At 40.5% G+C, this 27,885-nt stretch overlaps 4 protein-coding genes and 1 pseudogene across 26 annotated transcripts in view; 2 read left to right on the forward strand and 3 right to left on the reverse strand.

Annotated features, from left to right (window-relative positions):
* Nucleotides 1-344: 344 nt before the first annotated feature.
* LOC113639660 lies at nucleotides 345-1,117 on the reverse strand (annotated as a pseudogene).
* Nucleotides 1,118-3,777: 2,660 nt separating this feature from the next.
* LOC113639615 (medium-chain acyl-CoA ligase ACSF2, mitochondrial-like) lies at nucleotides 3,778-11,681 on the forward strand. Of its 3 annotated transcripts, none has more exons than XM_047801034.1 (17): nucleotides 3,778-4,037; nucleotides 4,169-4,216; nucleotides 4,496-4,682; nucleotides 5,249-5,377; nucleotides 5,471-5,524; nucleotides 5,750-5,868; nucleotides 6,076-6,238; nucleotides 6,707-6,802; nucleotides 9,276-9,427; nucleotides 9,564-9,655; nucleotides 9,723-9,799; nucleotides 9,904-10,011; nucleotides 10,751-10,815; nucleotides 10,944-11,085; nucleotides 11,191-11,301; nucleotides 11,370-11,438; nucleotides 11,540-11,681. In XM_047801034.1, the coding sequence occupies exons 1-17, from the start codon at nucleotides 3,895-3,897 to the stop codon at nucleotides 11,588-11,590; spliced, it is 1,806 nt and encodes a 601-aa protein (XP_047656990.1). In that variant the 5' UTR covers nucleotides 3,778-3,894; the 3' UTR covers nucleotides 11,591-11,681. The 3 variants fall into 3 exon arrangements, with proteins under 3 accessions (XP_047656990.1, XP_047656989.1, XP_026997398.2); XM_047801033.1 differs by having other exon boundaries at nucleotides 9,564-9,593; nucleotides 9,709-9,799; nucleotides 10,664-10,815; XM_027141597.2 differs by having other exon boundaries at nucleotides 3,779-4,037; nucleotides 10,664-10,815.
* Nucleotides 11,663-19,950, reverse strand: ndel1b (nudE neurodevelopment protein 1-like 1b). Of its 3 annotated transcripts, XM_047801035.1 has the most exons (10): nucleotides 19,796-19,863; nucleotides 19,577-19,636; nucleotides 17,589-17,683; nucleotides 14,994-15,147; nucleotides 14,399-14,547; nucleotides 14,119-14,255; nucleotides 13,853-14,026; nucleotides 13,555-13,646; nucleotides 13,286-13,428; nucleotides 11,663-13,097 (listed from the first exon to the last, which is right to left on the reverse strand). In XM_047801035.1, the coding sequence occupies exons 2-10, from the start codon at nucleotides 19,583-19,585 to the stop codon at nucleotides 13,007-13,009; spliced, it is 1,044 nt and encodes a 347-aa protein (XP_047656991.1). In that variant the 5' UTR covers nucleotides 19,586-19,636; nucleotides 19,796-19,863; the 3' UTR covers nucleotides 11,663-13,006. The 3 variants fall into 3 exon arrangements, with proteins under 3 accessions (XP_047656991.1, XP_026997400.1, XP_047656992.1); XM_027141599.2 differs by lacking the exon at nucleotides 19,577-19,636 and having other exon boundaries at nucleotides 19,796-19,950; XM_047801036.1 differs by lacking the exon at nucleotides 19,577-19,636 and having other exon boundaries at nucleotides 19,808-19,865.
* Nucleotides 19,951-22,950: 3,000 nt separating this feature from the next.
* Nucleotides 22,951-24,614, forward strand: LOC113639634 (RING finger protein 222). Its single transcript, XM_027141646.2, has one exon. It carries the CDS (start codon nucleotides 23,139-23,141, stop codon nucleotides 23,712-23,714), a length of 576 nt encoding a protein of 191 aa, XP_026997447.1. The 5' UTR covers nucleotides 22,951-23,138; the 3' UTR covers nucleotides 23,715-24,614.
* The window catches only part of arhgap44a (Rho GTPase activating protein 44a), a 39,951-nt gene continuing 36,361 nt past the window's right edge, over nucleotides 24,296-27,885 (reverse strand). For 7 of the 19 annotated variants that reach the window (XM_047801104.1, XM_027141631.2, XM_027141629.2 and 4 more), the window contains one exon: nucleotides 24,296-27,763. In XM_047801104.1, coding sequence (XP_047657060.1) covers nucleotides 27,603-27,763 — 161 coding nt within the window. In that variant the 3' untranslated portion in view covers nucleotides 24,296-27,602. The remainder of the gene's footprint in view (nucleotides 27,764-27,885) is intronic. The other 12 variants (XM_047801107.1, XM_027141630.2, XM_027141644.2 and 9 more) reach the window with 4 other exon arrangements.

A 27,885-nucleotide genomic window follows, 5' to 3' on the forward strand; every position in this document is an offset into this window, starting at 1 on the left:
AGTTTGTATAATTTTGAAAACTCTATCTTTGTATTAAAATAATGAGATACATTTCATCGCTGTTGTTTTGCTGACTCATTTAATTTGTTGAATCTCTCTACTTCATAGTGAATGTTACATACTTGTACATGCATGTTCAGTGTGTTGTTGGTTGGTTGCAACTTTTCACAATTTTCATATTACACATCACGGTATACTGTATTTATAATACTACTACTACTACTACTACTACTGTAATGTGTCTGTCTGTGTTTTCCCCTTGTTTCTGTCTGCCGTCTCTCCCTGATGTTAATTGTTGACCCCGCCCACCTATCTGTTACCATGGACACTAATTACATTCTGTGTCCTTTCCCCTTGGGTGAATTTGACCAGCGTTCGAGTGATGAATTCGCTGGAAATGTTAAGAATCATCGATTTTTTTATGTCACCATAGAAATGGGTTCTGACTAAGGCTAAAGCATAAATGTTGGCACCTCTGGATATTAAAAAGAAAACAATGATGACGACGGTGTATCTGTTTCAGACGATCACAGTATAAAGTCTTATGTGTCGATCTCCATTAGTTTCCTGAACGTTCTCTGACCTCCTCACTCCTTTTTGCTCTTCAGAGTCCTTCTGAAGCACTTCCTGAAACAGAACATGCAAGTTTTGACGGAGATAAAAACAACAGTGGTGAGAACAAGCAGGAGGAAGCCGAAGACGTCGAGACTGTGGTACTGAACCCAGTTGAGGTGCTAAGCAGCCGGGCTCAGGTGCTGGGCTCCTCCGTGTCTCATTACGAATTCACTCCAGAATGCAGCCAAATCCAGCGGCTCGATTGGCCGGTCTTTATGGATCATAGACAGCTTTGTTATCTTCTCTTTATAGCTCTTGTCGTTGAGAACATCTCTATATGAAACATCCTTCTTCAGATATCTGCTGGTGAGTTCGTCAAAGCTGGAATAAATCACTTTGCAGAGGATTCCCTCGAGTCCCGTCATGAGCACGTTCTTGACCCTTTGAGAAAACGTCATGACATCTGTGTTGTCTGTGAAAAGACGAGGGACGTAGGACGGAGGCGACGGACACTGAGTGGCATCCAGGTCCAATCCGCAGGGGAGTCCACGCAGGAAATAAACCACAGAATGACCTCTTAGCACACCCCAAGGCCAAGGTGTTCATCACACACGGAGGTATTCTTGGACCTGTGCAGCGAGGTCAATTTCGATGAGAAGGCGCTCAAAGACATTTTTAAGCACGGACTAAGGGAGATCCTGCGGTATTTGATGCCGTCTACCAGAGAAATAAAGACATTCTCGGAGTTCGTCAACTTGGCGTTGCTCCTGGACGGGTCCACGCTGAGCGTGAACACTGTAGAGACGGAAGCCGGCCGTAAGTATTTTTTGGGGGGGGGCAGCAAGCATCGGGATCCGTGGGCCACAGAGTGGAATCAGCCACGGACGCCCGAATGCTCCACAGTGCCTCCGCCCAGACCAGTCCCGTGCACATCCGTGATTGAGCCAGTTCCCATGGCTACCGTACCGGCGAGCTCGGCTGTGGTCCGTGCTAACCGGCTGGTCTCCAAACTGGCGGATACCCCGATGAGGTCGGCTCGGGCGGCCGGCATCCCTAAGCCGCCAGCTGGACCAACCGGGTCGATGGAACCTGCCGAACCGACCGGGTCGACGGAACCGACCAGGTCGACGGAATCTGCCGAGCCGACCGGGTCGACGGAACCGACCGGGTCGACGGAACCTGCAGAACCGTCCGGGTCGAAGGAACCGACCGGGCCGAAGGAACCTGCCGAACCGACCGGGTCGATGGAACCTGCCGAACCGACCGGGTCGATGGAACCTGCCGAACCGACCGGGTCGACGGAACCGGCCGAACCGACCGGGTCGATGGAACCGACCGGGTCGACGGAACCTGCCGAACCGACCAGGTCGATGGAACCTGCCGAACCTGCCGAGCCGACCGGGTCGACGGAACCGACCGGGTCGATGGAACCTGCCGTACCTACCGGGTCGACGGAACCGACCGGGTCGATGGAACCTGCCGGACCGACCGGGTCGACGGAACCGACCGGGTCGACGGAACCTGCCGAGTCGATGGAACCTGCCGGACCGACCGGACCGACCGGACCGACCGGGTCGACGGAACCGACCGGGTCGAAGGAACCTGCAGAACCGTCCGGGTCGACGGAACCGACCGGGCCGAAGAAACCTGCCGAACCGACCGGGTCGACGGAACTGGCCGAGCTGACGGAACCAGCCGAATCGGCCGGGTCGACCGAAATGACTGAGTCAGAGGACGCCATCATGACACCCAAACTACCTGAACTCTCTGCCTGGCCTGAACCTATGCATGTTTCTGTTTTCCTGTGTTTTGCTTCGCTGGACTTGCCAGCCCTTCTACCTCCTGTCCCTGTTCATAGGCCCAAAGCACCACCCTGGCTGCCAACTCCGTTCCGGTCTCTGGCTCCGCCTCCAGCACCACCCTGGTCCCCGGTCCTGCTCTGGTCTCTGGCTCCGCCTCCAGCACCACCCTGGTCTCCGGTCCTGCTCTGGTCTCTGGCTCCGCCTCCAGCACCACCCTGGTCTCTGGTCCTGCTCTGGCCTCCGGCTCCGCCTCCAGCACCGCCCTGGTCTCCGGTCCTGCTCTGGTCTCTGGCTCCGCCTCCAGCACCACCCTGGTCTCCGGTCCTGCTCTGGTCTCTGGCTCTGCCTCCGGCGCCGCCCTGGCCTCCTGTTCTCCCGGCGCCGCCCTGGCCTCCGGTTCTCCCGGCGCCGCCCTGGCCTCCTGCTCTGCCGGCGCCGCCCTGGCCTCCTGCTCTGCCGGCGCCGCCCTGGCCTCCGGCTCTGCCGGCGCAACCCCGGCCTCCTGCTCGGCGGGCGCCACCACTATACGAACCCGACCCGCCCTCCCACCCTGGTTGCGCCTTCGCTCCACCCGCCTGAACTGGGTTTTGTGGACCTGGGAGCGTCTGGAAGCCGCTCGTAGGGGGGGGGCTCTGTAATGTGTCTGTCTGTGTTTTCCCCTTGTTTCTGTCTGCCGTCTCTCCCTGATGTTAATTGTTGACCCCGCCCACCTATCTGTTACCATGGACACTAATTACATTCTATCTCTTCCTCAGGTGTTTTGTCTTAGTCCTTGTCTGTCTCTGTTTTGTGATTGGCTCTCGTTCACCATATATACTCTGTCTGTTCACTTCAATGTTGTTGGTCGTTATTGGTGTTGGTGTGTGCATGTCCGTGTTCCCGTTTCCTGTTTGTTCCGCGTTGCCTGCCTGTTTGTTTGTGTTTTGTTTATTAAAACCCGTAAACTGCGTTTGGATCCTCACCCGCTTTTGTTTCACCGTGTCACATCGTGACAACTACTACTACTAATTTTATATATAATCTAAAATGTTTCTACTTTTTACATGTACATATTCTATTGCTAATTCTACTGTGTGTGTGTGTGCTCATGGTTAAGGGTGTATTCCATCCTCTTGCTGTATAAAGAACTGTATAAATGTTGCTAATCATAAACAGTACAAGCAACCAATAAAATATAATTAATGCTGTGGTCTAATCTTTAAAAAATGCCTCCATCTAGTGTCACCAACTAGAAGCTTTAAACAAGGGAGGGTTGATATTTTAATATCAGCATAATAAAAATAAATAAATAAATAAAAAATAAACAGATGAAATCGCAATATAAAACGCTTTCATAACACTGATGTAAGATATGACGGATAACACTTAATGAAGTCTTTGATGATTGCTGTTGTAAGAGCAGGAGGGGCTACATTTCACACTCATGATCCAGGCGCATGGGCAATGTTTGGGTGTCATCATGTCTGATTTCTTTTCTGGGGTCTGACCCCAACTTTCTCAGCTGGTATATGCAAAGAAAAGTAATCTACTGTGCTCTATGTGTAGCAGTAATAATAAAGGCTTCCCCTTGAAGCTGCGCACACAATTTATAGGTTATTTGGTACAAGCCTTCCGCATTGTTTTCTGTATTGTGTTTGGTTTTTCTTTTTTTGGTGGGGGCGTAAACACAGAAACTCACAGGTAAGGAAGGTCAATTGTGCAACGGCACGAATTACGCATTTAGAAGACATTCATTTCAGTGGAAATCTGCTAGACGCTTCTAGCCAAACCTACATGGCAATGAAATTGTTACCACACTTTGGTTTATATAGCAGACGATTTCAAGCGCATAGGATTGGGGAAATTATTCAGCATCGTCGGTAAGTGATCATCTTCATTTTATTGCAATTGTAAAATTGTAGGTTATGTAAAGCTCACCATAACGATTGTAAAAAACGCAATTTGTAGTATTATAGTATTTGCATAAGGCAAATTGCCGACATTAGTATTTTATTGCAAAACTCATTAGCTGGTTGAAGCTTTGTGGTTCAAGTTCAAGGTCCTTTCCTTTGGGCAAATCTTCCAGCTTATCCATTGTATTTTAGCATTCACATCCTATTACCCAGCAATCTCAATGCGTTCTTTATTCTCTTGTATAGATTGGTTCATGACGAAAGCCATACACCTTTGAACGTCAGCTATGTCCATGGTCCTTCTACTGTACCTCAACTTTCCCTAACTATTGGTCAAAGTTTACTGACAACAGTGAATAAATGGCCTGACCGAGAGGCTGTGGTCTTTCTTCAAGATGGAATTAGAAAATCATTCTCTCAGTTTCAGCATGAGGTAGGTTTTCTTTCATTCAAATCGTTTCATCCTTTTGATATAATTTTGTTATCCTTTCTTGCTTTTAGGTGATCTGGCAACAAAAATATCTTCCCAGTTTGTTTGGCCACTGATCATAGGAGCAGGGACCACATTATGGGTTGACATTTCGAGCAGTATTAATAAATAAATATATTGTTGCAAGTGTGAGATTTTTTTTACCTCTGTTTTAATAACATTAACTCCTTCACACTTTACACGCTTATGAACTAATACTGGGAAATCCCAGAGAGGATAAATGGGTTTGATATCACCATTTACTTTGAAGACAACCATTTGTGTGAAAAAAACATTCTGTTGTTTTTTTTTGTCTTTACTATGAAAATGTTGCCTCTTGTAGGCTAGGTACAATAAATAATTACATACATATTCATAAAGCACTATGCATCTGCGCTAATATGAGTTATTAACCACCACTGTGGAGTGACATGTCAAAGAAATTCAATGCTGAACATGGGCCCTACCAAAAGAGGTGGAAATTCCATTTTTTGTGGCATTTGGAAGAAAGAGTTACAATCCATTTGCAGGTTGATCATCTGGCTGCTGGTCTTCTTGCACTCGGCTTGCAGAATGGTGACAGGCTTGGAATCTGGGGACCAAACAATTATGAATGGATCTTGTGCCAGTTTGCCACAGCAAAGGCTGGAATCATCATGGTGAGCATGTGATTTATTAATAGGTTTCTTTTTCCACTGTAAGATACATGCTTGTCTATTAAATAGTGCACATTAACAAGAAGCTCTTTGCAGGTGTCTTTGAATCCAGCTTACGAAATAAATGAATTGGCCTTTGCTCTAAGGAAGGTAGGATTTAACTTTTTTTTTTAATTAAAAAAAAATTAACCAGCGTTAGTAGTTTTACTATAACATGAGAAGAAAATAACAGAGAGGGATCAACTATTAAAACATTTTCTAAGAACATGATGTAATTGGAACATTTAGGAAGGTAAAGGGCTCATACACAACTGCGTCATTGATTACAGCACACCTCATTGTGTTTTACATTGTGTTCTTTTCCTTTGGATACAGGTGCAGTGTAATGCTTTGGTGTGTCCTACTCGTTTTAAGAGCCAGAGGTTCTGTGATATGCTGAGAGAGCTCTGCCCTGAACTCAACAATGCAGTGTCTGGTAGTATTAGGAGCACCAGGTAGAACATCATTAGAGGAAGATTACAGCAAGGGAGAAAATCAGCCACAGTTACAGACTTTGCAGTTCAGATAACTTTCTGCTTCATAATAATAATTTGATATCATCCCAGAAAACTTGTTTAAAGAAATATGTTTTTAATTAACCTCTACTTCAGTGAATTATACAGTACTTGGAAAACCACTTAAAATAGTCTATGAACGTTTAGGTTGCCTGATTTGCGTAAAGTGATCGTGACAGACAGCAAGGAAACTGGTATGTTGCATCTGGATGATGTGATGCAAGCAGCAGAGAGTCAGCATCACAGGCAGCTGAACATCTTACAGAGGATCCTACACCCTGAAGACCCCATTAACATTCAGTTTACATCGGTAATGCATTCACACCATAACCCATAAGACAAAAATATGACTTATGGATCTTATTTACCATGCAAATTTCAAACGGTATTACAAAAATAAATGAGAATAATAACTACAAGGGCTTCATCTGCTTGGAGAGATTTCACAACAGTTACAATGACTCTGCCCACCTATTATTTTGTTTTCCCAAAACACCAGTGCAAGGCCAGTTCACTTGGAGATCATCCCTAGGGTCTTGAGTGCTTGACTACAACATGATGCAATATAAATTATTTGCTGGATTGGATTACAACCCTTAGCTGTATTATACCTGCTGAGTCACTATTTGGTGACTCGTATTTAATTTTAGTTTACTGCTTCACTGACTTGATATACAATTGTAGTTGCAGTGTCTATTCTATTGTTTCACCTTCTGACCCAAATAATCCCACAATTATCAAGATTGAGTTATTGCATTTCCCTATTGTCATTTTACAGGGTACGACTGGAAACCCAAAGGGTGTCACCCTGTCCCACCAAAACATTGTAAACAATGCATATTTTATCGGTCTGCGAATGGGCTACAGCTTCAGAGTAAGCTTTCCTAATGACTCGCTTACAATTTAACATATACAGTGGTGTGAAAAAGTGTTTACCCCTTCCTGATTTTTTTTTTTGCACGTTTGTCACACTTTAATGTTTCAAATCATAAAACAAATTTAAATATTAGTTAAAAATAACACAAGTAAACACAACATGCATTTTTTTAAATGAAGATTTTTATTATTAATGGAAAACAAAATCCAAACCCACATATCCTTGTGTGAAAAAGTGTTTGCACCCCTGTTAAAACATAACTTAGCTGTGGGTTAACACAGTTAAATTTCTCTAGCCACAGCCAGGCCTGATTACTGCCACACTTGTTTGCAATCAAAAAATCACAAAAATAAGACCTGACTGACAAAGTGAAATAGACCAAAAGATCCTGAAAAGCTACACATCATGCTGAGATCCAAAGATATTTAGGAACAAATGAGAAAGAAAGTAATTGATATCTATCAGTCTGGAAAAGGTTATAAAGCCATTTCTAAAGTTTTGGGACTCCAGAGAACCACAGTAAGAGCCATGATCCACAAATGGCGGAAAAACGGAACAGTGTTGAACCTTCCCAGGAGCAGCCGGCCGACCAAAATTACCCCAAGAGCGAAGCAACGACTCATCCATATCCCAAAAGACCCCACAACAACATTCAATGAACTGCAGGCTAACTTGCCTCAGTTAAGGGTCAGTGTTCATGACTCCACCATAAGAAAGAGACTGGGCAAAAATGGCCTGCATGGCAGAGTTTCCAAATGAAAACCGTTGCTGAGCAAAAAGAACATAAAGGCTCATCTCAGATTTGCCAAAAAAACATCTTGATAATCCCCAAGACTTTTGAGAAAATACTATGTGGACTGTGTGTGTCCCATTACATCTGGCATAAAAGTAACACTGCATTTCAGAAAAAGAACATCATACCAACAGTAAAATATGGTGGCGGAAGTGTGATGGTCTGGGGTTGTTTTGCTGCTTCAGGACCTGGAAGACTTGCTGTGATAAATGGAACCATGAATTCTGCTGTCTACCAAAATATCCTGAAAAAGTACTATGTGTGACCATCTGTTCGTGACTTCAAGCTGAAGTGAACTTGGGTTCTGCAGCAGGACAATGATCCAAAACACATAAGCAAGTCTGAATGGCTGAAGAAAAACAAAATGAAGATTTTAGAGTGGCCTAGTCAAAGTCCTGACCTGAATCCTATTGAGATGCTGTGGCAGAGTTAATGTATCTAATGATACATTAACTCTGGTTCACTAGGTTATATACTTAAAATACCATAAGAAAAAAGAGAGAGAGAAAAAAGCTTGATCACTGTTTTACAGTGATCAAGCTTTTTTCTTTCTTTTTTTTTAAATAAACATATATGAAACAAACAAGTCAGGAAGTGCTAGTTGAAGTGTTTCATGAATAAGTAGGTCTTCAATTGTCGTTTGAAAATAGTCAGTGACTGAGCTGTCTGGGGTTCATTCCTTGGTGCCAGAACAGAAAAGTGTCTTGTATACTTGCCTCTTACCCTGAGAGATGCTGAGAGATGGTGTAACCAGTCAAGCAGTGCTGGTAGATCTGAGGGTGTGGGGTGCAGTGTGAGGAGTGATGAGGGCTTTGAGGTAAGAGGGAGCTGGTCCTGAGCAGCCTGTGTGGACAAAAATGGCCGAATCCTTCGAATGTTGTAGAGAAGGAAACGACATGAGTGAGAAAGATCGTCAGTATTTACACTGGTTGGTGCTGTTTCTGTTTATTGTCTTTTTTGTATTGTCTTGTAATTTGTTTGCACTGTCTTTTGTCCTGCACTGTCTTGTCTGTCTTGTCCGGCACTGTTTGCACTAGGTTGCACAGTTGCACTTTATGTGGCTAGGACTTACTAAGTCCTTAGCCCTGTCTTTGTTTTATGTAGCACTCTGATCCTGGAGAAACATCTCATTTCACTGTGTACTGCAACAGCTATATATGGTTGATATGACAATAAAAGCTTCTTGACTTGACTTGACTTGACTTCAGTTACATAAGCAACATGAGAGGAATAGGACATCTGATTGGTTACCCCTAAATTGCGAGCTGTGGTGTATCATCAGCATAGTAGTGTTCAAACCTTCAATGTAGCTGAATTACACCAATTACACCAGACTCACTGCAAGTTATCACAAAAGCTTGATTGCAGTTCTTGCTGCTAAGGGTGGTCCAAACATTTATTATTTTTAGGGGGCAAGAACTTTTTCACACAGGGCCATGTAGGTTTGGGTTTTGTTTTCCCTGAATAATAAAAACCATCATTTAAAAACTGCATATTGTGTTTACTTGTTATCTTTGACTAATATTTAAATTTGTTAGATTATCTGATACATTAAAGTGTGACAAAAGTCAGGAAGGGGCAAGCACTGTAGTTCAATAGATAGCCTGAAAATAAACAAAACAATGAAATACAGATGAATGTTGGAGTGGACCTCATATAACAACACTCTCTCCCTAGACACAGGTACGAGTCTGTGTTCCTGTGCCCATGTACCACTGCTTTGGGTCTGTTTTGGGTGGAATGTGCATGGCGGTACATGGCATCACATTGGTCTTTCCTTCATCTGCATATGACACCCAGGCAAACTTGGAGGCCATTCAGAAAGAGAAGTATAAAAGGATTTAACGATATGTGATTAGTTGGCAATTTAGTGTGTAGTGAAATAAAATAAAATAGCCTACCGGATAGTTCCATATTTATTGATTACAGATTTTTTTAATTGCAAGTTCTTTGTTTTTTTTCCAGATGCACAGTTATCTATGGTACCCCGACAATGTACATTGATTTGCTGAGTCAGAAAAACTTTGACAGCAAAAATTTGTCCTCACTTGAAACAGGTAAAAAAATAGTTTGTAAATTTTATGTTAACATTTATTCCTGTGATGACCAGGAATTTTGAACCAGGTATTATTGGAGGATCCTCATGTCCCCCTGAAATCATTCGGAGAGTGATAAGTGACATGAAGGTTAAACAGATAACTGTAAGTTTACTGTATCTACACACCCACAAACACAGTGGCATCTTGAAATCCTTTTTTTTTTGCCTGATAAAATTGTTCTTGTCTCCATGCTTTACAAATATCAGGTAGCTTATGGAACAACAGAAAACAGTCCGATCACTTTTCTGGGGTTTCCTATGGACAGGATGGAGCTTAAGACTGATAGTGTTGGGTACATCATGGACCACACTGAGGTCTGGAAGTTCCAGTCTTTTAAAATCTTTTAATGCACTATGTACATACACTCTTAAAAACTGGCACTAAAATGGCAACATGTATGGTGAGACATTTTTGATGTTCTCTGTAGCACCAACAAAAACTTTTAAAATATACAATAAACTGGAGAAAACTGGAGAAAATTGGGAGAAGTGGTTCTCTGTGGTATCACACTACAGAACCTCTTTTAGCATCTTTATTCATGACAATGGATATAAAGTGGACATTTCTTTAGGAAGAGCTTATAATCCTGTAAAACCTGCCCCTTATCAGTCTAACAGTCATCAGTCTAAAGGGACCACCATAGGCCAGATGTTTGGCAAAGCAGTGTTTCAGGTTTGCCAATATCAGTTCTGGGTTGAGAAACAGTCCACCATACAGAAATCTTCAGCTAGCAGCATGACAGAAATTTTAAATTGATAAATGGCTAGAGAGATGAGGAAGCTTATATATAATCTCTGGACTTTACGGTTTTATTATTCAAGCTTGAATGTGGCTTTGGCACAGTAGCCAGTCAATAACAAAACTGCTTAAGTATCCAGTTAAGTCTCCTAATAATCTGCCAATGAATGTACATAGCCATAATTTGTGACACTGTACATTAAAAAAAAATCAAGTTCTGTTCCTCAGGCTAAGGTAGTGGAGCCATTGTCTGGGCAACTGCTCCCTCTGGGCCAACCTGGAGAGCTGCTCATTCGAGGTTACTGTGTCATGCAGGGCTACTGGGACGAGCCTGAAAGAACACGGGAGAGCATCTCAGAGGACGGCTGGTACAAGACGGGGTGAGATTTTGCTTATGACAGATCTGTCCTTATGCCATTGTGAACTGTGGCAGGAAGTAGATTACATAGAGAACAGGAGTACATACATGGTAAAAGGACACATAAAGGACTTCAGTTACTCTTTCCAGTGATATCGCCAGCCTCAATCAATATGGCTTCTGTCGTATTGAAGGACGCATAAAGGATATGATAAACCGTGGTGGGGAAAAGATCTTTCCTGCTGAGGTTGAACAGTTTCTTCACAGACACCCAAAAGTGAAAAATGTTCAGGTGAGCTTGCATCATTATACCACAAGGAGGCAGCAGTGCAGGAGTTACAGAGGGAGTATAGCAGTTCAAGTGGAACATTCTTTTCTGTCCCCATGAATCCTGCAGGTGGTCGGTGTGAAAGATGATCGGCTGGGAGAGCAGGTTTGTGCCTGCATTAAGGTAGCAGAAGGACATGACTGCACTGTGGAGGAGATCAAGGCCTATTGCAAAGACCAGGTAACAGGAATGACCACATCCTTCACATAAACAAAACAATCAAGACGTGAATGATTTATGCATTCCAGATCTCCTACTTCAAAATCCCACATTATGTGATGTTTGTTGAGAAATATCCACTGACTGCTTCAGGGAAAGTAAGTTTCTTTATTTATTGGTCTGGAAAAATAACGAAGAAATATTAAAGAAATGTGTGAAAAGGACCACTCTGATGTCTGATAATTTTTTTTTACTTCAGGTCCAAAAGAATAAACTGCGTGCAGAAATGGAGAACATTCTCAGACTGTAACGCTGCCTCAACACTACATCCAGAGAACATAATTGTAGTTAAGATAGTTGAGATGAATTAAAACACATCAGATTTTATAGTGACATTTTAAACTTTATTGGACAACTGTTTTATCATTATATTTTGAAACAATATACAATATGTAAAATTTACTCTTCCTCTCCAACACATGCCATAAGGAATTTGAAATAAATTAATGAGCTGTAAGACCCAGTCTCGATATGTACAAATTTCCTAGGCAAACTTTTAATGCTTACAATCTTATATACACGTGACAATGCAGAGTCAACAGAGTGCTCAATAACTTAATATACTGTGTGAAATTAAATACTAAGGGGCAAAAAAAGTGCTCCAACATTGTGTGGTTTTACAAAGTGCGGGTACCGGCACGCTGAACAAAAAAAACCAAAACAAAACGGAAACAACCGTCAAAAATACAGACATGTGAATGAAAAACTAACAGTGACTGTCAAACCAACCAGCAACGTCAAGAAGCATGAGACAGATGAGGTTTACACAGCCACTAACAATTCCTCAACCAATATACTTCACCTGACAACACCGCATTATAACCAGTTAATATAACCATATAATGTTCTAGAGATAAAACAGTATCATCTTCATTATAACCATTCTAAGCTAGGATGCTGCCTGGGGTAATATTGAACATATACCACTGACAATTGTGTGGTTTTTTATGTGCTGAGGTTGGAATTAATAGCAAATTTCAGAACATCATTGTTTCACAAACTGTCTAAAGCTAATATAGTGACAGTGAGGTTTTCTATGTCAGTAGCTATTCAACCAGCCTGCTGAAGCAGCATATAGAGCAGAAACACACGTGAATAATTCAAAGGGCCACTAACAGAGTAGGGGATCTTTCCATGCTGTTTTGAAAGGCCGAAACAGTATATCCAGGTCAACTCGGGGTAGACAATAATCTAATTAGAATTTTAATAGACTCTAGATGCAAACAACATGGAATCCAGTTAAAGAGGTATATGATGTTTGCATCGCTGACTTTTTAAGTGGCTGCTTCTCAGACATAGACAGCCACCCATCTGTAAATATAATTCTGACTTGAAACAAAATCTTATTTAACCATTTTTTGAACAAAAACAAAACCAAAAAATTGTGCAACAACTTCCAACAAGCCAAAAAGATGCAGGGGCCTGTTTGGGCCTCTTTGTCGTTTGATGGCTTCAAGTAAAAACAAAAATGGCAAAGTGAAAAATGAGAGCTCTGAAGAAAGGGCTCAGCCAAAAGAGTCACGTGCCTCAGTGTCCGACATGCATCTGCCAGACACGCACACGAGACTCACAATCACACAAAGTGGCAGGGCTTCCCAATGTCCTTTCCTTTCTGTTTCCATGCTGTCCATTGTTTTTTTTTTTTTTGGAGGCAGCTGTGGTTCTTTCACACGCTGAGTGGTAGCATGCCGGGAGGGGGCACGTTTCGCTGTGACGTCATTGCACTCAGAGTGCCAGGATCCAGGCCGTTCATAGTCCTGTGTAGCATAATCAATATTACCACATGGTGTGATCAATACACAATTAACACTAACAAATGGTGACCTTAATCATAATCTATGATTTTGGGCACGCTTTGCTATCAACGTTGCTTTTCCTGAGTGTTGCATTGCATTGTTGTGGTGTTTTTGGTAATTATAGAAACACTCCTTATCTTTTTACTCACGTCTTATCAAAGTATGTTGTGTGAAGAGAATGAGAAAACTTGGTGGCATTGCTATTTATCAGGTTCCCATTTTCTGTGTAGTTTTTCCTTGCTGCCTGATCTTTGGCAAAATTCCTACAGGCAGCCAGCTTGGACTCCAGAGCCTGTAGATACATGGAAATGGAAACAGAGTTTAACTTCTTCCCACTGTGAGGACACCTGTCCCTTACAGGCTGGTGTGTTACAAAGAGGCACAAGGTTTTATTAAAAAAAAAAAAATCAGGAATTACCCCAACTTTCCGCAGAAGATCACCAACAATGTTGAGAGCAGATATCCTTGCAGATGGGGTGAGTGGGGAGTTTCCACAACCAGTGGTCAACACTGAATCAATCAATCAATAAATAAATAAAAAATACAAATATGCAAATTAATGATGCTTTCAAATAAAACATAATGGGTAAAACAGGTAATGTTTCGAGAAACTATTGAGCCCAGTTGAGAGCAGGAACTGGTTTGTGAATGAGTAAAACCCAGAGTGCTGTTAAAGTAAAAACTTGAGTAAAAAGGGGAGCTCATGCTTTGTATACCTTTCTGATTAATGAAAGGATGGTCTATTGTTTTTCCCACTGGTGTAGCTGGAAGAGAAAGGGAGGCTTGAACAGCTGTGTCCATTTTGTCAGTGTCCAGCGTCGGAGAGCTGGGTGCTGACATTCTGGTGGTATCTGAGGCTCTTTCCCGCACAGCCAGCTCCTGCCTTAGGTCTGCAAGACAGACAAATAACTCCGTATAGGCTCAACATGTTGCAGTAAAAATGGCAGAGAGAGCAGTGTTTAGTAGAAAAGCTCAAGTCTACCTCTGGCCTCATCTTTTAGCCTTTGCACAGACACCAACAAAGATTCCTTTTCATCCAGCTCACTCTCAAGGAAGGCGTTTCTCTCTATGGCCTGGTTCAACCGCTGCTCAAAGTCCTCCAGAGAAGTAATTGTTGCTCTGGACAAATCAAATCAGATATGCAATGTGTACATTTAGATGTATTTGTACAGCAGGTGTTAGTGACGACTGCTTATGTGGTGTCTCATAAACAGGGTTACAATGGGATACTTAAATGTGAACCAATAAGTTTGTATATGTACCTTTTAGCTCGCTCTAGGTCATCATTAGCCTGCTCAAGTTCCCTGACATATTTGTGCAGCTGCTCCTTGATGCAGCGTGTCTGGCCTAGGTCATCCTCCAGCATGGATATCTGCTTATAGCTCTGTGCATACTGCTGCTCCAGTTTCTCCTGCATGGCACGAGCAAACACAAAAGAGAGAAAGAAAAGGCATTTAATAAATTAATAAAGGCATTCTTTCTCACTTCTAGAGAAACAGCTGAAGGTAGCACACTTTCAGTTGAAAATTAGAACAAATACAGCTACACCCTTTAGGCGTTCCCTCTAAAGTCACAAGATCTGAGCTTTTCTGAGAAGATATTTTAATAGGCTTGAGGTATGAGGAACACCGAGGAAATTTAACTTGACAGATTAGACACTCGTGTGCAAAAGCAATTAAGGCCCTGGTCAAAATACACCACCTTTATGTCGTATTTTTGTAAGTATTACGACTACCTTGATTCTTTTAATAGCATGTCTTTGGCATGTAGCCAAGGTTGATCAAACCAATGACACTAGAAAAGCAAAAATACTATAATAATTGGTTAACACTATGAAAGCAAAAAGTAAACTTTTACCTTCAGGTTATCCACCTCACTTTTCAGCCGTTGATTTTCGGCCTGCAGGTCACGGATACGGTGTTCTGCCTGACCGAGCTGAGCCTCTAGCTCTGCCTCCAACTCACGGCTGCCCTCCTGGAACTCTTGCAACTCCTCTTGGGCATCATTGTAACTGTGGAGAAAACCACACCATAAGCACACATGCCTAATACTGGTGTTGTCCAGGCCATCTGTGACTTGTTTCAGTCAGCTCTGAATGGAGAAATCAAAACTAGGTCACACGATAATTTAGAATTTGGCAGCCATCATAATAATAAGTGATGGACTACAAATTACTCTCAATGTGAGCCAGACTGAATTTAAAGCAAAGAAAGAAACGTTGCTGAATCCAGAATAACATAGTCCTCCACAAACCCAAACAAGGGAATACAGCTCTTAGTCAATGCCGACATTTTCTCTAAAAGAGAACACAGCAATGGCTTAAGTTAATAAGAAGTGTGGCTACAGTATATTAAGAACAAGTGAGTTAGCAAAATGTGTCTACGCTGAGACCAGATGGACAAGAGACCTCCTGTTTCAAATGGTTAAAGGTCAGCTTTCACAAAAGGAGCAGAGTGTGGATAATTGAAGTACAAACCCTGGCAGGAGACAGGAAATTAACTAAGCAGGCTGACTCTGTGTCGCTGATAATGTTCAGCACAAGTAATTTTTTTAGAGTGTGTTTATTGTCAAGCAGTCTGACAGGAAGGGTGTGTGTATCAAGAGTTATTTTCTTTTTAAAGGCCTTAGCTCTTGCCAAGGCAGTTCTATAAAGTAAAAGTCCTCAGAACTAATCCAAAGTACATGTAAACAGGAAATAGCTCAAAACCTCTTAAAATGTTCTGATTTTAACATTCACAAAGCATTTTCAATATGTCAGCCAAAGCCTTTACTAAATAATAGTGTTGTCTGATATTAAAAGCAAAACATTTCAATAAAACGTGCTTCAGAATCAAACGTCTCTTCACTCATTAAAGAAAACATGCGATTCTTGAATGACCTTGTGTGTTCAGGCAGTCTGATACCACACTCACTCACTTTCTACTGCTTATCCGAACTACCTCGGGTCACGGGGAGCCTGTGCCTATCTCAGGCGTCATTGGGCATCAAGGCAGGATACACCCTGGACGGAGTGCCAACCCATCGCAGGGCACACACACACTCTCATTCACTCACGCAATCACACACTACAGACAATTTTTCCAGAGATGCCAATCAACCTACCATGCATGTCTTTGGACCAGGGGAGGAAACCGTAGTAGTCTGATACCAATAACTATTAAAAGAAAAAGACAAGTCTTCTGCCAAGAACAGGATTGATTTCATGCAGTTTATTGTAAGCAATTCTTAGAGGTGATGCTCCATTAAAAATTCCAGCACATGTTCAGAAGTATTAAAGAGATCTAAAGCAGCAGCAGGTACAGCATTTGTATCCTCAGTATTCTCTTCCATGTCAGTGTTTTAGGATTAAATGGCTAAAGAAAAAGTATTTGTATCCTCAGTATTCTCTTCCATGTCAGTGTTTTAGGATTAAATGGCTAAAGAAAAAGTATTTGTATCCTCAGTATTCTCTTCCATGTCAGTGTTTTAGGATTAAATGGTTAAAGACACAACATTCTCATAAATACTTTAAAAAACAAAACTGAAGGCTGTATATACAAAGTACATATGAACTCACCATTGGATTAAATATTCAAAAAAGCATAATAAAGTCAAATAAATAAATCAATTAATAAAGCATGTAGAGGTGAAGTGAAAACAACATACTCTGAAAGACTTCTTTAACATGCCAAAATAAATAGGCAACAAAACTGTTACTCATAGGAGGCCTGTATTTATTTCAGTACATTAGTACAACCCCAGAAGCTAAGGAGGATTTAACCGGAATAAGGTACAGGATTGATGCACAGTTACATCCACAATGTTCTACAGTTACATATTTCGATTTGTGTTAATGTCAAGCACTGCCAGAAGTCATACAGCCAACTCTATCTTATAAAGAACCAATAGAGACTGGAATTTACTAAAAAGACACTGTACAAAACATTTAATTTCTATGGACAAAGGCACAGCCAGTGATGTTACTCAATTATTTTGCGTTTTCTCAGCAGGACATGCCTTGTTCTGCTTGTCTAATCAGTTGCTCTTGGTCCTGAAATGTGTCAGGAGTTTTTCCCCCCGGTTGTGCTTTAGTGTAATTTAAGCCCGACACGGCAACAGTGATACAAGATTGTCACAGTGAATCATAAAACATAATCTTGATTGTTGCTGTGCTATGGTGTCATGAAGCGGTCACTCACCAGGCTGTGTGCATCACCATTTCTGACTTATTTTCATCACATGGCCTATTTGCCCTTTGCACCATTTAACATGCTATTCAATAATAAAAGCATAAAACAAAGCAATCAAAAAGGCGCTTAAATGAGGTGGAAATAGCACTTGAAATATATACTGAAAGTCTCGATTATACTAGACACCTTTCCAGAGGTGCATCCTTGACCTTGCTTGATTTACTCATATTAAAAACAAGCAGCTTAAATATAAACCTTAATAAAGAAACAGTTAACAACTTACCTTTTCTGGTATTTAAAAGACAATTTTTTCCAGTATTCAATTTCCTCATCTTTTGAGGTGAATTTTGGCATCATTTCTGTGTCCATGGTAGAAGCCTGTAGAATAATTAAGAAGGACAAATAAATAAATTGCCATTTGTTTCCAATATTTAATTTATCTGCAGCTCACCAGGGATCTGACCCTGATGAACCGGCTAATACATCAATAGCAATAAGAGACTGATAGATTAACATAACCCGAGGCTATTCTTGAATTTAAACTCAAATCAGGACCAAGCTTAAATTATTGTAAAAATATTTCCTAAATACTGAAAGTGGAGAAGATGAGAAAATATTTAGTTTTATCTATGACTGCTTAGGAATCACTTTATTCAGCAAAAATAAAATAACCGGATACAATTATTGATTAGTGTGCATATACATTTCAGCATGTGAGAAATGAAGATGCCCTTTAGAGAGGTGGAACATTGTCCTTGATGATGCAAAAGTCCCAAGATGTGTAAACTGGCCTTTATATGAAGCCTTTGTATCTTGGTATCTGTACTTTAATGCTGCTGTTTCACAAATGGGCTTGAGTAAAATAATCCTTCTACTACATCTGTATTGCAATACTGTATAACAGGATAAATCCTTTACAGTGACAAACATCCTAACGATTTTAACATTCCTGCCATTTAAAATTCCAATATATTTATACTAGACACAATACAGTCTTTGCTTCAAAAGCACTGACTCCAGAGACACTAAAGCAATGCAGTTCAAAGTAGGACACAGTTCATGTTACTCTGAAACAAATACACACACGTATGGATAGACTTGATATGATTTTGAGCACAATCGAGATAAAAATCACGTTATCATAATTCAATGTCAGTGGCCCTAGGTAAAAATTTCACCAAAAAACATAACTGGACCTACAGGTCAACAACCAACTCTCTTACAGACAAACATGAACACATACATACTTAAGACTTGTACCCAAAGCAAACCCAATAGACAAAATGCCTGACATAATGGCCAAACAGGAAAGAAAAGCGGGATGCTTCCCTTCACTTTCCTCTCATTTCACGCCTGCGCTTCTGAGTCAGTGTCTAACCAAAGGGGAAATTTAGGAGAGGCCAGATTCTTTGCCTATGACATTATTTCCTGGAAAACATGGAACACACACACACACCATCCTGCAAGAAGAACCCTGCTACCTTTGTTTAAAGCAAACCAGATACTTTCATCCAGCTCATTTGAACAAACACATACCAAGGACACCAATCTGTATAGATCTGTATATGCAAGTTTAAAACTAAAAACTTGTAAGCTGATTAAAATGGTTTTGAACTAAAGAGATGCAAATTTACCAATTCTAAGCATTTTGAAAGTTTGGCTTCCTGACTTATTATGCAGGCGTCTGTGCATAAATGAGAAGCTTCAGGTTCTGGGGTATTAAAATAACACAAATTCATTGTTTTTGCAGCCATACACTTAACATTTTTAGCCCAGAGGAGAAGCAACCCTTACAGTGGGATCTGATTGGTCTGATGCTGGGTGGATCCTTTTTTTGAGGGGGTATTATATTATCAATCACATACATGATCTAGGTAATCCAGTGAGCATCGCTGTATGGATAAACACCAAAGCTGTAATAAAAGCCCAAAAGCCAGGGTCAAGTACAGACATCTTTGATACAGACATATACTAAACCTGAAAAGTAACCAGGGGCTGACACATATATAATAAACAAAATATCCAACCGTTCTCACAGTTTACTGAGGTCTAGATCAAGATATTATACGAATAAAAAAGTGGTCTATATGTAAGGCAAGTTGATAAAGCACGACTAAGAAGAGATAAGAAGCATTTTGAATAAAGGAAAAGGTCTGTAACGCTGCTATTTAATCAGACAGCTTGTAGTTAGTCAGTTACCTAATGGTCACATCTGATAAACTACAAGTTAGATTACGTTTAAATTAACACATACTCCATGACATTTATTACCTTTAACATTACAAGTCCAGCAAGTTGTATGTTCTACATCAACAGGATCATTCTGGCCGCCTGAAAGGTCAAACAAACTCAGGGCCGTCAACCGGCTAATCATCAAGCTAACGGCTAATGTCTAACTCAACGGCTGGGGTGTGATTTTACACCCAATGTACAACACGTAGTAATTAAAACCTCTTCCCAACATGACAAGCAACAATATGAGCAACATACCTGATAATCTACCTCAACATGCCCAGCCCTCGAAGATACACTCTCAACACACCGCCCGAATCCACAGCTCTGTCACTGAGGAAGCGCCAACGCGGCTCGCAACCTATTTTTTTTGAGTCGCAGGAGGAGTCAGAACGATTTCCGGTAAGATGACGCAATGACGCCGGAGAGCTTTAATCAGACGTCATTCACTGCGTCGCACAATCAAATTCATCTATACGATGAATTTCGCAAGAATATTTCCAATTATTTTTTTTATTTAAGTCACATTTTAGCTGATATACGCGTGTCAATATTAGAAACTATGAGTTTTATTTTTCATAGCGAAATGTAATATAAAACTTAAAAAAACAAAATAAAATAGAGTAAAATAATACATGTATTTATTTGTTTATTTATTTGTTTGTTTAATAACTAAATAAATAACATTTATTTATTTACGTAATTATTAAGAAATAATAAAATATAAATAAATAAACAAACAAGTACACACACACACACACACACACACACACACATTATATATATATATATATATATATATATATATATATATATATATATATATATATATATATATATATATATATATAATAAAATAATGCAGATGTGCGCAGATGCTACATAGAGTCAGAATTTGGTACCAAGAGCATGAATCCATGAACCCGACCTGTCTTGTGTCAGCAGTCCAGGCTGATAGAGGTGGTATATTATATATATATAATAAAATAATGCAGATGTGCGCAGATGCTACATAGAGTCAGAATTTGGTACCAAGAGCATGAATCCATGAACCCGACCTGTCTTGTGTCAGCAGTCCAGGCTGATAGAGGTGGTGTAATGTTTTCTTTTCCTTATATTTACATTTACATTTACAACATTGGGCAGACGCCCTTATCCAGAGCGACGTACATAAGTGCTTAAATCTCTAACATTGAATACATTAATGCTGGTTCACTAGGTTACATACTTAAGATACCATGAGTTTAAAACCTTTGTTCAAAGTTACAATGAAAAAGTGTCAAAGTTTTTTTTTTTTTTTTTTTTAAATGCAAAAGGAAAGAAGTGCTAGTTGAAGTGTTTCCTGAATAAGTAGGTCTTCAACCGCCGCTTGAAAATAGCCAGTGACTCAGCTGTCCGGACCTCTAGGGGAAGTTCATTCCACCACCTTGGTGCCAGAACAGAGAAGAGTCTTGTAGTATACTTGCCTCTTACCCTGAGAGATGGTGGAACCAGTCGAGCAGTGATGGTAGATCGGAGGTTGCGGGGTGCAGTGCGAGGAATGATGAGGGCTTTGAGGTAAGAGGGAGCTGGTCCATTTTTGGCTTTGTAGGCCAGCATCAGTGTTTTGAATCGGATGCGTGCAGCTACCGGAAGCGAGTGGAGGGATCGCAGCAGCGGGGTGGTATGCGAGAACTTTGGCAGGTTGAAAACAAGCCGGGCAGCTGCATTTTGGATCATTTGCAGAGGACGGATTGCGTTCATAGGTAGACCTGCCAGCAGTGCATTGCAGTAATCCAGTCTAGAAATGACAAGAGACTGAACAAGTACCTGAGCAGTCTGTGTGGACAAAAATGGCAGAATCCTTTTAATGTTGTAGAGAAGAAACCGACATGAGCGAGTCCTCTATCAGTCAGCCATCACTTGAAAGCCACAGACTATTTGAGTACTAATGCTGACGTCCAGTGTGATAATGCACCAAAGCAGATGGTGTCAAACTGGGTTCATGAACATGACTTTGGATAAGTTCAGTGTTCCTCAGTGTCTTACCCAGTCACAAGATGTGAATCCAATAAAACATATGGTAGATCTGGTAGAACAGGAGATCTGCAGCCTGAAAGTGCACCTGAAATATCTGCAGGAATTGTGTGATGCAATCATGTCAACATGACCCAGAAACTTAAAGGAATGTTTCAAGATCTTGTGGAATCCATGGCATGAATAATTCAAGCGGTTTTGGCCCTACCCTGTTATTATTATAACTTAAAAATTATACACTCATAAACCCCTTTTCATATTTGACCCATACTGTACACCGTGCTTGTGTTTGCTTAAAATAGGAGGTTGGTACATTTGCACAACACAGAACTGAAAGCTGTTTTCTTTATCCGTCTGACATGATGTATAACAAATAAATCATAAATCTTACACTTTAATAAATGGTAACACTTAAATAAATGAATAAAGATTGAATCATTTTGAAAGAAGGTTGTTTTCGTCTTCACTACATCATCATCAACGGTGCATGTGCAAATCAGGTCTCCTGCGCCATCGTGCGTTTTAGCGCGTAATAGCTGAGAACTGCAATAAAGTAAAACAAACAAAGACAGTTCAGGGAGGTTTTTCCTCTGATTACCATTTTTATGCTACTATTAGTTACTTCTAAAAAAAAAAAACCCCAACAACAATATTACATTGGCCTCAAATTATCCATAGAGTCTGTAATATTTTACCCAACTTTGCAATTACCGGTCAAGGCTTTAAGACATCCTAATCTCTATTAACAACAAAACAATAGAGATTCCAGAGGCTATTGTCTATGAAAATCCCAGGAGATCAGCAGATTGTCATGACATATTTCCTCTGTTCTGATGGGAAATTTTTTTTATAAATAATCTAAAAAAATTGCCTATATGTATCAATTAATGTATTTATTTGTTTGATTAAATCTCATGCTATAAGTAAGCTCTCCCTGAAAGTACTCATTCTAATTAATACACTATTATGGTGGTTAATAGAACAATGCTTGAAATATTGTGTGTGTTACTCTGTCCAAGTAAACTTTTTGTCTACTCATTTATATTTAGCAATGTTTTATATGATTAACTCTAGCAATATCGGAACATTGCAAATGTCTGGAAACAGAAAATAAAAATAGTTACAGGCATCAGGGGCACAATAATAAACATCTGAAAAAAATCTGTTTGATTAAACATAATTTGTCGAATTACTTACAAATACTGATATTACAAAATAATGTACAACTTGCTTTGGATCGATACTTTAAGAACCTATTAATAAATTCCCTAAGTGTCTAACTTAGATTAAGAGTGCACATTAGTGCATACTGGAGAAGGCACACATCTGAGCTAACATATAAAGCAAACCCTTCATTTGAAATCGATACCAGTAGATTTTCTTTCCCGACTCTGTAGCCCTTCCAGTTTGACAACCTTTTGTACACACGCTACTGAGTCATTTAAGGCGCATTTACGCAACATCTGTTGAATACCTTCGCTGGTACCATTTTTTTTTTTTTTACTTCCAGCAGCATTTCTCATGTGTGGGGCTGTAGAGAACATGCGGATATGCCAGTAATCAGTTCAGAGTCGAGTGTGTTTGAATGATCATGGATGATGAAGTGTACAACGCGGACTGTCCAGTCTGCTTTGAGAGCTTTTCCGACGCGGCTCGTACGCTGAGTTGCGGACACGCGTTTTGCCATGACTGCCTGGTCGGGACTTTTGTGAGCTCAAACAAAAACGGAGATATCACCAGAGATACTATCATCTGTCCCGTATGCAGACATGTCACTTTCGTTACCAAACTACAGGGACTCGGGGGAGAAAAGGAAAAACACACGAAGATGTTGGAAGTGCCTTTAAGGTTCCATGGCCGCCCCACATCTGCGCCCGGGTATCGGCGACTGGGACGCTGCTTGAGATGTATTTCATCTAGGATGAGCCGCAAGAGATTGGTTTGTCCTAAAGACTCCTCACAGTTGTTCATTATAAGCGATCTGGGACGTCCTATGGCTGAAGAAGACATTATTGATGTTGGGACGAGTGTGGCGATTCGTGAGAACAGCACTGAGCATGGCTGTGTGTGCACATCATCACACTGCCTGTTGTTTATTTTAATCATTTTTACTTTACTGGCTTTGATAGCCGCAACGCTGCCTTGGGTTTTTCTGGCTTAAGGATTATTGCCCTTTTTACGAGAATTGCATTAGTTTATACATTGATGCTCTGCGAGAAATAGAGATCAGAGTCTATGTGAACATTTCACAACATTTCATTTCACAAGCTTGTTTTGTACTTGTTTTGTAACTCCTGGTATCCCTAACACAATGGACTGCTTTGTCACCAAAGAACTGCTGATCCCAAGCTGATAAAACACTGAATTGTGCTGAGTTGTACCATGGGCATCTCTACTACTAAATTTTTAATATGAAAAGGATTAAGTGAGCAAAGGAAGCCTGGCAGGCAGCTTGTCATGTTGTAAGGGGATTCTGAGAAGGAGTGAATGTGCCTTGATGCTACTTTTTTTTAGACACACCCTTGTTCTTCAAGCACTTCTGGTCACACAGGTTAGAAAATGACATTACGTTTTCTTCTTGACTTGCACTGGACTCTTTCTATGGCATGCTGTATTTTATTTGATATCTTAGTACATTTACAAATGCCCCTTTATAAGCAACATATAGAAGCTTTGACCAAAAAAAACCCCAGCATCTATATTTTCATAATAAAAAGTCAGACAAGAAATATTAAAAATGTAGAGTTTAATATAGATATCTATATCTGACATTCTGATCAGGATTGCAATAGGCTTCAGAGTACAGACTGTGTTGTTCCACTGATATGCTAAGCTGAGGGGATAGAAGGGGAAGGTAGGGGAGTGACATACAGGCAACGTTTGTACAGAAGTTGTTAATGCAGGGGAGAGGCTGTACATCAATGGACACTGTGCACTTATACAAAAATCCATGACACTTCTTTAACCAGCTGTTTACACTTGCTATTTTTCACCCTCTCCCCAGTTTACTGATAACATTTAAGAGACTAAAAGAAATGAAATAAAAAGAAATTGTGAATTATCTGAAGCGACTAAGTGCATGCATTGCATTGTCACATCCACTTTCTGCATTGTCAACTGACAGCTTTTGGGGGTACAAACTTATGATGGTTAGAAATGTTAAGCATGTCTGGACCTTGTCATTTTTTTAATTTAATGGATTCAAGTGCAGTAATAACTGAACTAAGGAACTTTTGAAAACTGTGGGAAAACAAACCTTGAACTTCAGCACCTGAATTCACAAATAAGCTATATTCCTTAATAAAGAAGGAACACAAAAAAATGTGGTCCAATTGTGTAAAAATGTCTGTATTCCACATGGCCCTTGGTGTATTCAATTCTAAAAATTATAGCAGCTGCATGGGGGAATAAAGTCAGATAAAAATGATATGGCCTCAGGAACAGGTTGCAATGAACTGTAACTAAAAGACGAGTGTGTTCACTTCAAAATCCCCTCACTCAATCCCACAACATTTAAGCAAGCTTTCAAAGTGACTGGCAAAAGCGGCAGATTAAACGCAAAGAGTCACCTAAATAAAATAATAAACCATGCGTCTATTGCAGCTGCTATAAGGTATTGGCAAAGCCTTTACCTTGTTGCAGGTCATTGTAAAAGTTCAATTACATTCAATCAACACTCACTTATTTCAAATGCACACCTGCCTCTTCAAAAAAACACTGAAGAAACCATCACACACACAAAAAAAGTAAAAACCCTCAAATATACACAAAACTCGCCACTGGCTTCAAGACATAAATATCTATTGTGAGGGCACTTGCAATTATCATTGTATAATCACTACAGCTATTAAAAGAGTACTCAGTCACCAATAACCATCATAGTAGAAGAAATTGAGAATGCACACTGAGGCATACCATATATTTCAGCTAAGAAGTCCTCTTGTCCCTGAAGTACATTAATGCTTAGTCAAAGAAAACAATAATGAAAGCCATGACATTTGGGATTGCTTCAGAGTCAGGCTCTTGGTCAGTTTAAAAAAGCATGGCTGTTATGGCCATTTCTCTGTGAGGTTAAAAAAAGAATGAAGTGTAATTGCACTTTCTCTGGCCCTGTTTGTATTCCACATGCTTTCAAGCAATTCAGACATGGCAAACTACAGCATCTGTTGGTCTGTAAGATTACTGGACAAACAGATGGCACTTCTAACACACTGTCCAACCTTTCTTTTGGCTATAGCTTCAGACTGGGGTGATTGTGGAATGGAGAAGGCAGCAAGACTGTCATGAATGATGGGAAATCAGAACCTGCTTTTTTATGTCGATCTGAAAGTGAACCCTGACATGTTAAAAAGGAAATTCCATATAAGAAAACAAAGACCCTGTAAGGAGGGAGTAGCTATCCAGATAGAAGAGAATCAAGGCAAAACAACAGATTTGGTGACCAACAAAATGACTAAATATATGGCTACCAATTACATGTTTTTCCTTGTTGAGCTTAGCTATTATATTTTGTTCTGATGTGCCTTGTACCCAAGTACCAGTGAGGGTTGCAGGTTTCCTGGCAGGTTCTTGACGTTTATAGTTCAGTAAAGGTATTCTTATGTGTAATGCCACCATTTAAAGACACCATTATTTGCGTCTTTTTTGAGCTGCACTGCACCTAAATGCTATCTAGGTAAATGCAACAATCGAAATGATCACCAATTTGTAGAACAAAGGTCATGTCCATATTGCAGGGCAGATTTTAGGGCTAGAATCTACTTAAACATACATATCTTCATTTGTGTTTTTACAGTTAGTATTCATGGCTTACAAAAGTGCACGAGCTCACTTACTCTGTGTGAATCTGGCAACAAGTATTCAGGGACAAAATAATACTCCATTTCCATAGAACATTATCTCTATACAAGATAAATATGACATGTAACACATATGAATATATAATCCATATTTGCCTTTAAATTTGTCCTCTCATTAACACATATCTACAGATCATTATGTACAATCATTGTATTTACACAAAAGAGGAACCTGTCATTACACTTGTCCTGATAACAAAGTAAGAATGGGAGGCACAAAATACATCTTAATGGTTTCACCTCTCTTTACAGCAGAACCAATCTGTTTTACAGCTGGCCTTGGAAGTGTGAAGAGTACATATGTACCACTGACATGTCTTATCAAGTATTAGGACAGTGAGGCAAAACATTTACTATGATTTCTTGTTTCACTGATTATTAGTGTATTACAAACATCTCAGAATATTTCCATTATGTGCTTGAATTGATCTGTGCACGTTTAGACAATTGATTAGAAATATTGTCATGATACTGTCTATGCCAAAGCAGTGTTGTGTATATAGGCATGTTTTGTCTGAAAGACCGATACATATATGAAGAGAAGTTATATATGAAGAGAGAGAGAGAGAGAGAGAGAGAGAGAAGAGAGAGAGAGAGGACATGAGCAAGAATGCCAAGGCCTCAACATTGTAAAACTGGACATAAATAAAATTGCATGCCTTGCTTCTTCAATTCATTTACAAAAAAATGAAACCTGCTTACCAACTCTGATACTAAAGAATATGAGCAAATACTACCCTTTGACATTTTGATCTTATGCTTCCAGCACATAGAAATATAATGTTCCTTTGGAGTCAACAAAATCCCCTGTGTCTGTAGTATTGCAAATTATCTGCAGGCTCCAATAAGGCAGAAACAACAGAGAAAAACCTAAAAATATAACGTGGCACATTCTTCACAAAACAATAAATTCTGCAACATTCTTATAGTCTTCCATTGCTTGTCTTTGCTATGGCACAGCTTGTGAAGATATAATCAAATACCATATCTACTTATCAGTGAGATGATATTCTGATTAGTCTCTGAAACATGAAAAGGTTAGCAGGCATATGTTTGTGTTGGGTTGGGGGTCCAGCTCCAATGGTGAGGGTGGGGTAGGTGAAGTTGATGGAGGCCTGGTTGCTCATAGGACCTCAGCTGAAGGTGGGGGAGCTCGGCAGGGCTAGGCGGCCACTGGCTGGGCTTTGGGGTTACAGCGTGGTGCTCTGTGCCTCCTCCTCAATCACGTGTTCCCCCTCCGGAGAGTCAGCCATGGCCAGGGAGCTCCGGCACGGCGCCCCCACCCTGAACTCGTCGAGCAGGCTGTCCAGATTAACATTGATGGAGGGGATTTCCAAACTGAAGAGATCTGCTGATGGGTGGCAAGGAATGGCAGCGAGGGTGAGACATGTGATGAAGACAAGCAGGACAAACATGATTATGGTCAGGTGTCGGAGAAATATGATGGTGAGGATGATGGAGAAAGGAGAGAAG

The sequence above is a fragment of the Tachysurus fulvidraco genome, chromosome 15 (assembly GCF_022655615.1).
Source record: "Tachysurus fulvidraco isolate hzauxx_2018 chromosome 15, HZAU_PFXX_2.0, whole genome shotgun sequence".
Classification (NCBI taxonomy): Eukaryota; Metazoa; Chordata; class Actinopteri; order Siluriformes; family Bagridae; genus Tachysurus; species Tachysurus fulvidraco.